The sequence below is a fragment of the Falco naumanni genome, chromosome 3 (genome assembly GCF_017639655.2).
Source record: "Falco naumanni isolate bFalNau1 chromosome 3, bFalNau1.pat, whole genome shotgun sequence".
NCBI lineage: Eukaryota > Metazoa > Chordata > Aves > Falconiformes > Falconidae > Falco > Falco naumanni.
In genome coordinates this window covers 23,216,437-23,228,984 of record NC_054056.1, presented here as the reverse complement: position 1 = coordinate 23,228,984, position 12,548 = coordinate 23,216,437, and the positions used below count along the sequence as shown (strand labels likewise).

The window sequence follows — 12,548 nt, the reverse complement described above, 5'->3', positions numbered from 1 at the left end:
CAAGTTTATCCTAGAACTCCAACCCACAGACCATTAAAATTCAGCAAACTACTTGTTTATCAAAACCTTCCTTTAATTACCAAGAACTAGCCAAGTGTGACAAATCCACGGCAACACCAAATTGTTAGTTTCCTGCAATCTTTATGTTTAGAAATAAATTCCTCTCTACCATGAGATTTAACCTACGTGGGCCTAGGAGTACAAGAAGCATTTGCCTATTAGCAAGCATTATGATACATTAGCAGTAAGTTAGTAATATAAAATAGAGAGCTTTTTGAGATGGAAAAGATTTGCACTCCACACTTTTCCACAACCTTCCTCAAAATATACCAAATATACTAAATATGAGGGGATCCGTACATACAGATTACGGTTTGTTCCTCTGCAAAGCCGTAACACAGAAAAGAATGCTGTCAGGTCAAATCAAATAGGTGTTGCTGATTTTCATTATTTCATTGCAAATCCTTCAATACTTGTTTCAGCTGCCAAAGTCAAGGTACTACAGTAAGAATCCCAGCTTTGTATTTTTTAAGCAAGATTTTAATTCTTCTGTATGGCAAAAGATTGTAAATATGAAAGGAAGGTCTCCTAAAAGCTCGGAAACCAGATGGCAAATAACCAGCCACCTACCCATCCTCTCTAAATGTCTTATTTTTAAGCAAATGGGCTTTTAAGCCAACTTCATTTGTGGGTGGGCATTGACTCATGAGTTTTGAACATTTACTGTGGCACTGCAAATCTGGCTCAAAACTTACATTTTATGTTTCAAAAAGCACTGCTGAAAATGTTTTTAAAGCAACAGAAATGCTTGCATTCCAATTAGTTTTGAGGCTATCCAAATCAAATAATGTATTTTCAAACCACTCAAGCATTCCCTTACGTTGTTACTAGTCAAAACACAGCAGAAACCTGTTAGCGGATCAGTTGCAGGAGGTTTTAAGAAGAGTTTAAACAAGTGCCTGTCAGGAATGCTCACAGGATAACTGGTCTAGCCATGGAGGGGAAGAGGAAGGCAAATAACCTCTCGGTCTTTCTCAGCATTTTGATTCCTAGAAAGGAAAACTGACTTTATTAGTAAGACACTTCCAAAGGGGGAAGTACCATGCAGCTGTAACAAATCAGTGACAATGCTGTGGCTTTTATATAGTAAAGACTTCCATATTGTACTCTCTGGCATCCTCACACAGGTAAGTTCATAAGGTAAGTTAAAAGAATTTGCTAAGTAGATAAGATTCAGTCATTTTTAAGCTGATCAAACAATATCGTTGATGACAGAGGTTAGCATAGGCGTGGCTTGGCGAACAACAATAATTGCTGATTGTATAATAATAATGTACTAGAACAGGAAGCTATTCTTCCTTCAAGCCTCTGAGCATACCCATTGCAATCATGACAGCATATATAATGGCACGTTAATCTTAAAAACAATCACCTGCAAAATCATGACCTTGTTTGAAATATTTTAATTGCTCTGTCATGCAAGTATTCCCTACGGTTACTATGACTGAACAAAGTTAGAAAAACACTGCATTTTGTCAGACGATATGCTTTGTAGATGCATGTTTTTTGTACTCTTAATATAAAAGGAGGTAACTGTCTGCACATCCTACAGGCTTCTGGTATATTTAATATATTCTATAAATTACAACATATGATCAGTCCTGTACAGTAAAATACTACTGTCTAACAAGGGCAGCAGATTTGCAGGATTTCAGATTTCAGCAGATATTGAGTATTTGAGGCTAACTTGTTTCCCTGGAACAGATTTGAAAGAGGCAAGCTGCAGATTGACAGGAGGACTGGAAGCAGCTACAATAACTAAAAATTATTAAAACCAGTGTTTTCACCTGACAGTTTCACATTCCTAAAGTCCATTTAAAATCTACTTCTGACACTAAGATTAGCATGTGGCACGTTTGAATTTGTAGGTGTGAGAGATGCAGAAAGGAAAAAAATAGTTTCTTATATGTAAACATGTATTTTGCTGAAGAGCCAAGTGAGCCAAAGAAAAAAGCACGACGAAACTCCATCTGCGTGCAGTTCCTGGAGTCTTACTCATCTTACTTCCTGATTCTCCTTTTTGGCCTCCTTTCCCTTAGGGCCCTCCCACCTCTATAAACACTATAACAATAATTATCCCATCAGTGGAGACTTAAACATTCTTGACATCCTAACATCTAACAAGCACAGGACGTTTCACAAAGGCCTAGCCTGGCTTTCAAGAAGTGGGTCAGCTTGACACATCCCATGTGTTTCTGAAAGCCTGCAGTCTTTGAGCTTGCTCATCTATGGTAATGGGCACCCTACCAATGCACAGACTGGAAACAAAACACTGCCTAGGGTCTGCCAGAGAACTTTAAAATGTTTACTGAAAGCACGTAACTTTTAGATTTCCATCCTAAACATGATGTGGAGGATGTCCGATGGTGCCCAGCCACACAGCAGTTTCCATACTCTGCAGTTTTGTGACCCGCCTGCCCCTCGTTAGTTAAAAGGGGTACTGGAACTCTTCCAGCTGCTTGCAGGAGTCAGGCTGCTGATGCACCCAACCAGGGCAAGGGGAAAAGCAGCATAGAGTTCTTCAGTCCGTTAGTCCAAGGAGGCTGGATGATTGGCTCTTTTCTTCTTTCTTCTCTTCCTGTCCTTCAACCTTACTTCACTTGGTTACATACCACAAAGGGATTTTTTTAGTCCAGGCTGATCTGGCCAAACAAACTCTTTTACTGTAGCAATTCTGGCCACTGTGATTTATTTTTTTTTTCAGTCAGCCTTCAATGTTTTTTCTTATATTTCAACATTTAGATCATGCCAACTTGCTTCCACCCTCAGCAGAAATTCATGATGACTCAGAAATGGATCTTGACCCGCTAGCTGAGAATCCCTTCTCTAATAGTGTTATGGTTTGATATCTGTTTTCACAAAAGGAATAAACCAATGTGTCTCATCATATTTTCTATCCTGCCCCCATATAAACTTGTCTTCTAAATAAAACACATTCTATTCAGCTTGGAGGGCATTTTATTTCTGTGCTCATTTTGACATTTTAGTTAGAATACGATGCTTGCACAGTAGTCCAGACAGTGGAGACTATAAAATCTTCTATTTACGATCTATCCTGATGAACAGATTTTCAGTTCTTCTAAAACCACCTTGTAATACTGGGCAAAAACCCGCACCCTATGCACCAGAAAATGACCAAAAATAATTGCCCTTCATTGTGGAAAGAGGATATGGTAAAGAGCTATGAATAACTTTGGAAGAAAAGCATGAAGTTAACTATGAATGAACTTTAAACTCATTAACAAAATGCAAAGAATTTCAAAGAAACAGGACTATAGAGATTAAATTTGGTGAGATTTTGTACAAAAAGTGGACCATACTTCTACAAACCTTGGGGTCCCCATAGACTACAGTGCCCACGTACATACCAGAAAGGTAAGAAAAGAATACAGCTCCCACTGTGTACACCAGCTGGTGTTCAAGTATCAAAACTAAATAGAGGATTGTTTTATATATAAATATATATATATATGTAAACACCACAGCTGAAGCATTGGCAAGCAAGAGATTTCTAATCACTCTTGGTCTAAGATAGGCACAGGTATAGTTGACCTGTATAACAAAATTATTTCTATTAGCCCACTTCCTCAGTTTTATAAAAGCAGAAGCACTGTGTTAAGTGTGAGCAGCAACATAGTAATACTGTAAATTGCAACTTGATCACCATTTGATTCAACCAAGTTAATAGCTGGTGATGGTCTATAATTCACACATGATTCATTTTGGCAAGCCTTTCATTTGTCAGTTCATCAAGCCTATCCTATATAAAAGCAATTAAGTTAGCAGTGAGAAAAACCCAAAGTCCAAATGGCAAAGGGCTTGACAAAAAAATCCTCCAGCTTGTTGGAAGATATCTATCCTTAACACTGTTGGAATATCACAACTTACTACTCAGTAGTTTTCTTTTCTTATTAGGACCAGTAATTCAGCACAGTAAGTACAACAGTAAATAACACACTGCTGATTTCCAAGCAGCTTCTTGAAGCAGGGAAAATTAATTCCAAAACAGTTACAAAGAAACTATGTGCTGGAAAAACTTAATCAGGAGAAATACTAAATGAAGAATGGCAGCCACCATCACTACAAAGGGAAGGTATTAGATTTCAGACAGACAGTGGCTGGAAATTGTCAGGCTGGCAGCCGTAGCACACGCACTAAATTCACATGTGACCAGGGGGCTTGGTCCTACCAAGGGAACAAAGGACATGCACAGAAATAGACTCCCAAGGAGAATCCTGCGTCTGTTTCTTGATGACAGCCAGAATGCTATTGGCATCACTAGCACAGATGGCCATAGCCCACTTACTTACTCTTAATGAAAAGAGAGAGCAGCCAACACAGGATCCAGGAGTTAAACTAACCTCAGCAACGTTGAACCATGTAGAACGCTCCGTTGTGAGAAGAGGATGTGCTTGTGCAATCAGGAGAGCTTTATTCTTACCCATGCTGCCTGGAAGGTGTCAGGGGCTGCTCTCCACTCTCCTCTAGCTCTGAGTTTCCCTGAGGAGAGCTGACAGGTATACCAACAGTAAGCTGATGCCCATGCAGCACATCTGCCGGGAGGGCCTGGGTCATGGAGTGACAGTCACTTTAAACCCCGTGTCCGACACGTTGACACCCTGTTGATATGTTCAACAAGAAGCCAAACACCCTCAGTTGCTGGAATGCTTGGATTGCGTTTTCTTTGGTTGAACTGGTCACTAAAAGTAAACATAAATAAAACCTAAGCATATAGAAGAAAATCTCTGCATATGGAATTAGGCCTAACAAGGCTTTTCTGCAAAGCGAAAGAACTTTTAGCTGATCCATCTACTGAAATTCTTCGAAAGTGCCACCTGAAAACCAAAGAGATTTTGGTCGGCTAGTTAATGTTTTACAGTGTTTCAAAAGGTCTTTGATTAAATCCCTGAGCCAGAGACGACTCAAGCAGCTAAGTACTCACTGGGCAAAAAGAAAAGTACTATCACAGCTCAGAAACTGGGGATGGAAAACAAAGAGCAGAATTCAACAGCGAGCTTCTGCGATGGCGGAAGGTTAATGACAGCCTGCTTCAGGGCTCTGTAGCAAGTCTCATATTGTTGCTGTATTTACGACTGATCTAGAAAGAGGGCTGTATTGTGAGAGTAAAATTTGCAGCTGTCATAATTATTTCAGTTAAGCAAGACAAGAGGGGACTGTGATGATGAGGAAGTCGTAACAAAATAGAATGGATTATGTAATGGTGAATATTAAGTTCAATATTGAAAATGCAAAATAATGCACATTAGAGGGGAACACGAGTACTGCTTCTAAATCTGACAAGTTCCAATACATTTACATCAATTGAAAAGCTGAAACTGGGCATTTACGTAAATATCTATGTGCTACCTTTAATCCTCACAAAGCTCACAAAGTCAGAAAACAAATAAGCTAATAGAACACAGAAGGAATAAGTAACATATTAGTTAATACCAAGTATTATAATACCTCTACATAAAGGAATTTATTTTCTCCCCTGGCATAGTCTACAGTATATCCTACCTCAGAAAAAGTGATGTAGATGAGTCTGTCTGGGGCCATGTTTGGGGGGAAAGGCTTTTATAAAAAACGTTTTGATAATTTGGATTATTTATCCTAGGAAGGTTGCAAATGACGGGATAAAAGCAATCAGAGTAGTGAATAACATCAAAAATTAAGCATGGAAACACCTGCTCTCCCATCTTACTGTAGAAGAAATAGGAACTTGATTGTGGCAATCTCAAAATGGATGACATGAAATATTTTTGCAGGAATGCTGAGTGAGCCATAGATTCAGGAAGCAGCTATGGCAGAAATTTTGTTGACATTCGAAAAAAGTTAAGACACCTCTACAGTTTTGAACATAAACACATCTGCCGAAGTTTATGTTCATATTAACTCTAAACTACTAAGCTTCATATTTTACAACAACCTCTAGGTATTAGGAAGCAAAATTAGATCTAATGGGAAATGGCCTACCAACGCCAGGGTAATTGACTCTTGGGCATGATTCAACATGTGTTTTGCCATCCATCCCAGGTACTTCTACTCCTGTATAGTTTGCAGTTCCTTTTGACAGGGTATTTTTAGATAATTGCATTTTGTCCAGCCATAGATGCTACTAAACATCACAGATCAGTCTTGTGCGGCAGGATATTTTGGTGACTATAGGTGAGAAACGTTCAGCTTGTTAAAAGCTTTTGTGAGTGTCACGCCTGCATTACCTCACCAGCCATTTCACAGAGGTGAAGCATTATGAACCTGCTCTATTTCCTGCTTCTGTACCTGTTCTCCAACACGCAGCTGGCCATGGTTTGTGAAGCGCCCAATGTTTCAGGTCCCAGACCTGTCAGTGAAATTCCTTTCCTCTCCTGATGTTTTCAAAGTCACTGCCTGCCTGTCTGTAGATGCATCTCTTTCATTGCCGCCATGCGAAAGCACCAGCACAGGCAGTTTATTTATGATTAATCAATGACATTAAGTGCAGGCAAAAATACCCCCCTAAAGCACAAACCAAAGGAGGAAAAAAGACCCCGAACACAGTTCTGCTCCCCCCGTCCTCGCCAGCAGAGGCACTCCCAAGCTTTCCCCTCTCCCGCGGGCCACCCCGCCCGGCTCCCGGCGGCCCTTCCCCTCGCCATCGTGCCCTAGCGGGGGCGGGCCGCCGAGGCGAGCCGGGCCTGACAGGAGCCAGCCTCCCAGACAGCTCCGAGCGCCAGACCGGGCCGGTCGCCATCTATTTTCAGTCCCCGCCGGCCCCGCGAGGGACACAACCCGCCCTTCCCGCCCCTTCACCTCAGCGCAACCGCCTCGCGCCCCGGCGCGCGCCGCCCGCTCGCCCAACGCGCCCGCTGAGGGGTGGAGACCCCGCCCCTTTCTCCCCCCCCCGCCAGCGCTGGAGGAGGAGGAGGAGGAGAAGGCAGAGGAGGAGGAAGGGCAGGCAGGGCAGGCAGAGGAGGAGGAGGAGGAGGAGGAGGAGGAAGAGCAGGCGGGGCCGGGCCCCGGGCTCAGCTGACGGGGCGACGCACGGCGGCGCCTCGCGTCGGGGCTGGGCAGAGAGCGCGCGCGCGCGGGACCGGGAGCGTGTAGGGGAGGGGGGGAGCCCAGCTCTGCCGCGGCGCCTGGCGCGCGCTCTCCGGCCGCCTCGCTTCCGCCAGGCGCGCGGCGCCGCTGCTCTCCCCGCCTCACTCGCTCCCTCCGCCCCGCGGCTCCCTCAGCTCGGCCCGGCCCGGCCCGGCTCCGCGGCTTCCCCCGCTCCCATCGGGCCGCTCTACGGGCCGCCACCGCTGTCGTCATCGCCCCCCCGGCACCCCGCCCCCCTCCGAGACAGCTCCGGTTGGGGGTGACCCGCCGGCGGACACCTCGCTCCGCAGCGCCCGGGCCTGCCCGTCGCTCCGCCCCGGGCCCGTCCGGTGACAGTCGCGACCGCGGGAGGTGGCGGCGGAGGAGGAGGAGGCCGGAGCCGGGATGTCCGGGCAACAGCAACAACAGCCGCCGCCGCCGCAGCTCCCCTTGGCGGCCGCCGCTCCCCCGCCGGCGCCGGGGATCCCCTCCGCCGGGGCCGCCAACCCCGGCCCCGCACCGGCCGCCGCGCTCCTGCTCCACCCGCCGCCGCCGCCGCCGGCCACCGCTGCGCCGCCGCCACCCGCCGCCGGCGGCAGCGGGCCCGCAGCGACGGGGGGCGGCGGTACCGGCGCGGCGCTGGGCCTGTCGGTGGGGAGCGGCACCGGCGCCCCGGCGTCGTTCCCGCACGGCGACCCGGCCCTGAACGAGCAGGAGAAGGAGCTGAAGCGGCGGCTGAAGAGGCTCTACCCGGCCGTGGACGAGCAGGAGACGCCGTTGCCCCGTTCCTGGAGCCCGAAGGACAAATTCAGTTACATCGGCCTCTCCCAGAACAACCTGCGGGTGCACTACAAAGGTGAGGGCCGGCCCGGGCCGCCGCGACCCCCGGTGCCCCGGCGGGGTGCGGGGACCCTCCCCGGGCCGGGGAGAGCGGCCCGACCCCTCCGTCGGGCAGTGGGCACAGGAGTAACAATAACAGGAAATAACACACGCTCCTCTCCCGCTTTCTTCTCCTTCTCTGCTTTCTGATCCCCTAAATCGCCCGCAGCGTGGAGAGAAGGGTCTTGTTTTTCCTTATTTCAGCTTTATTTTCTGTCCTTTCCCCTCCCCCCGTTTCTGTCGCGGTGTGGGGAGCGGGGGGGCGGTGGGGGGCAAGGGGCCGCCCCCGCCTCCTTATGCTTCTGGAGTGGGCATTATGTAAACTCGGAGACTTCCCTCTGGATTCAGGTATCGCCACGAGATTTGGGTCTGAGGCAGGAGAATAAAGGAGAATCGACATGACGTGTCCTGTTTATGGTAATGCGGGAGAAAAGAAGTGGCTTTTTTTTTTTTTTCCTTCTGTCTAGGAGAGCAAGGGTTAAATGGAGTTAAGAGCAGCAAGCGTTAAGCTATTAAACACGGAAATGACGGGAGGGGAAAGCTCAGAGAAAAACAGGGTTTATTTTTAAACTGTGAAAAATAGAATTAAAGTCACTGGTATTAAACTGTTGTACAGCCTATGGAGTGATTTGAGGGAAGGAATGACAACAAGACTTACATTAATAAAGGTGACTTTATAACTTTCTGCCTAGACGTTTCATAGTTAAAGTTACCAATCTTAAATGGTAAAAATCAGACTGTGCTTTTGTATAAATCAGCAAGAGGCGAGAGAAGAAAAACTTGTGGTGATTGTTATGAAATGTCATAAAACCTGGAAACATAAGCGTACACTCTGACCTGAAAAAACACAGACACATCTGGTGTTCTAGGCCCAAGTCCTAAAGTAGAAATGTGGATTCAAAACCACTTCTGAGTTGGCTGTGAAGAACTGGATCTTTTGTCAGTCAGTAGTCAAATGAATGTAATGGGAGGGGAAAAAAACAACCTTGCAATTACCCTTTCTCAGAATTTACAGTGGAGAAATTCAAGTGAAATCTCGATGAACATGTTACTGTTTAATCGGAGGAGGAAAACGGCAACACAAACACATGGCAGGATTTGGCTGCCATGAAAGGATTAAATGTACTCTGAGACTTTTTTTTTTTCAGTAGAGAGGCTTTATTATTACATACAAAATACTCTGTCAAAAATGCTAAATTTAATGCACCATACAAAGATAATAAAGGAGGTTGATGACTACAGAGCAGGTTTCTGGGAGGCACTGAGTGATTTAAGGACATGTAATTTAATACTCAACTCTGAATTTCCTGACTTTGTGCAGTGTTTTATGACCTTGTATTTTTAGAAGCATTTTGTATTTTCTGGTGTTTAGTGGCAGCGGGTTGGGATTTTTTTGGGTTTTTTATAAGATGATCATAGCTTTATGGCCATCAAGTTCTGCTGGTTTGTTTTGCTTTGACCAACTCTTTGCTCGTGAACTGGAATTTAGAGGTGGAACTTCTCTGGTCTGTCAGTCTAACTGTAAAAGTACATTTTCAAACTTTCTTTGGGCTATCCCTGTTTTTCCTCACTTTTCTCCTTTGCCTTAGCATTAAAAAAAATCCATTACCTCAAAGAAACCACAAGAGGCTCAGCATGTTTCTGAAGCACAGGTAGCATAGGAGATACTGTGGATACTCCGCTAGAAGTCATAAAGCACGCTTAGTAAGTTATAATAATAAAATACCTTTAGCTCTGAAATAATAGTAAGTGATTAAAGTTGAAGAGTTCCTAGATTAGCCCAGAGGACTGGAAACGAGAGGTGCCCTTATAACATGCCTACTTTTCTTTCTTCTAACTGCAAGTGGGAGTGAATGGTTTCTTAAGTGGCCCATCTTCTCTTCCTGGTATTTTAATAAAGGTGGCTGTTAGGGCAGCCCCATGCCTATGTTACCAGCTGGCACCTGGAGTTGCTAACTGGACTAAGCAATGAACGGTGTCAGGGCATTCCTACCTTGAGAAGTGTGTGGGGGGAAACAGTCTAAAACATCTGCCTTTTCTCCTTCCTGGATCCTTCAGCCCTGAGAATACAATAAAAGGGAAGAAAATGAGGCGGCTCAATGAGGATACTAAGGGAAGATAGCAAGTAAGAATGTGCTTAGCACTGTGAAATGTTTCTGCAAATCAGTTGCAAATAAAGGTCTCAAAAGAAAGCATTCAAAATATCTTGTGGAATATTGGCATTTACAGTGGTTCTGAAGTTATCTCAGTAGTCACGTTAGATGTTTTTGTTGAAAGGAAATTTGAATCTCACATTGAGTGTGGATAAAGATCTGTTGTATTCTTGACCAAAATACTCAGGGAAGGGAGACAAGACAGACCTGTCCAAAGAAGCCAGTAATGAAAAGCAAGTCTTACTGTTTCCTATTACTGTAGTATAGGTACCTTGTACACTTATGCTTTCTCTGCTGCCTCTGTAGATTTCTGGCTCTAGAGCTGTGTTTCTGGAGTAATTTCCTCCTTGTCTGTGACTGATAGGAGGTGGAAGGTTTAACATCAGAGCTTTCCTTCCACCCTGGAGGTGTTGGGGATTCATGTCTCTGGAAGAAATGTGTGGGGAAACAACTGGAGCAAAAGCTTTCAAAGTAATTTTTTCATATAACTAGCTTCATAATTTTAAGGTGCTGATGCATTGTGAGCAGTGATATTTTTGTTTCATTGGTCTGTGAGAGACATGATGGTGTTCTCTCTGTAATTTTGAAGATTCCTTTCATTTTCTTGCATGCCAGTGGACAACTTGCATGGCAACACAAGCTGCAGTAGAGGTCTCTTTCTACCCATTGCAGCTGTGGTGCCTGGTGTACTGTGTTTCTGGACTTTTAAGCTTTTTGCAAGCATCCTAGAGAGTGCTTAAAAAAATCAAAACTGCCACAAAACCAGTCACTGAGTAAGTGGTGGAGGTTTAAAGAAAGGAGTACAGTCCAGCATCAGGATAACAGCTCTTTAAATATAGTTGGGGTCAACAGAACCCAAGGGTCAGAGCTCTTTTGTGTTATCTCTCAGAATCATACCATTACTTGTAAGAGGAAAGCATACGTGGGAGGTGGTTGAAGGCAAGATGCGTTGATTGCTGCGTTGTTAGCAGCAAGGCTAATTTCTTTCCCCAGTGACCTATTCTGTTGTACTTTTACACATTCTGACTCTTGATTAGGAATCTTTGTCAAAATCTGGATATGGAATACATATATGTTGGCACTAGTGACACTGTAATATATTAAAAGGCTACACCTGAGGGTATTTCTGTTTTTCAAATGGACAGACCTACATTTCTGTGTTGCTGTCAGTTAGCTGTGCAAGCTGATAGAAAGCGAACACTGTCCTAGTGACTGTTGTTCGTGGTATACATATGTAAGGGAGACATGAAAAATGATATCAGAAAAAATCTGTCATTTCGCTTAATTGTAATGTTAACAGCTCTGAGATGTAGGTAAGTGGTAAAGAAAGCATAAAGGTTCGGGCAAGTGTGTGTGACATGTAAAGCAGTCGCACAAAATATGTCCCTGTTAAGGTAGGACTTTAAAAATATTCCCATGTTTCTAAAATACTCAGAATTAACACATGGATCCTGTTGAAAAACAGGGATTTCATAAATGCCGTATGTAATATGAATGTTCCACTAGACAGACAAGTTCAGTTTCCATCAGATAATAATCTGTTATGTAGTATAAGGAAATAAAAATACCGACTCAATGCATGAAGGAAACTATATACAGAATTAGGTGAACAGACTAAATGGTCAGTGTTAAAATCATGGAAAGTTCTATAGAAATTTCACTTAAGTTAGTCTTGTGACAATTGCCCAAAGAAAGCTGAGGAAAGTTATGCAATTTTGAGTAAGCTGCCATTGCGTGAACTTTCTCTGATGTATTGCAGGCCAGGAAATCTTAGCCAGACACTTATTTACAATGCAGTTGCCTTTGAACTGTGTCTAGTGCCAAACTAAAAAAAACCCAAAACAACCAAAAGCCATCTAGTGCAAACTATGCATTCCGATTTCTATAACAAACAGAAGAGAATTCTATAGTAATAGTTCTGTGTTGTCATTCAGTGATAGAAGGATGGTGTCAGTTTTTTTGGCAGAAAATACTTGAAATACATTCAGTACAGTACAGTATGCCTGTTTTGGACACTTTGTAGCTCTGTGATGTCTTGTTGCTTCAAACTGGGGAAGAAGTTGAAGTAAAACTAGTAATTTTTGCACGTCTTCTTTTTTTTCTTGTCTCAGTGAAACTTTCCTAATGAATTCAACAGAAGATTAGGCCTTGATTATTTTATTTTTGGCAGTGTGAGCAAGTCCTTGAACCACCTGTTGGAAATAACCGCAGTTCAGCTTATGTAAACTTCATTTAAGGATTTGAACTGTATAAACACTTTTACTTTTGTCTAGGTAGACACTTCCGTAGACTTCTTTTGGACTATGCCGTGCATATGCATTACACACATTTACGTTCGAAGATTATATTTTTGGAGGCTAAAATGGCCTCTCCAAAAATGGTTTTACCTGAATTGGC

The 12,548-nt window shown here is 44.0% G+C and overlaps 1 protein-coding gene across 3 annotated transcripts in view; it reads left to right on the top strand.

Annotated features, from left to right (window-relative positions):
- Nucleotides 1–7,059: 7,059 nt before the first annotated feature.
- The window catches only part of RANBP9 (RAN binding protein 9), a 40,957-nt gene continuing 35,468 nt past the window's right edge, over nt 7,060–12,548 (top strand). The window contains exon 1 of one of the 3 annotated variants that reach the window (XM_040585524.1): nt 7,060–7,975. In XM_040585524.1, the coding sequence (XP_040441458.1) occupies nt 7,525–7,975 (451 nt within the window). In that variant the 5' untranslated portion in view covers nt 7,060–7,524. The remainder of the gene's footprint in view (nt 7,976–12,548) is intronic. The other 2 variants (XM_040585523.1, XM_040585522.1) reach the window with 2 other exon arrangements.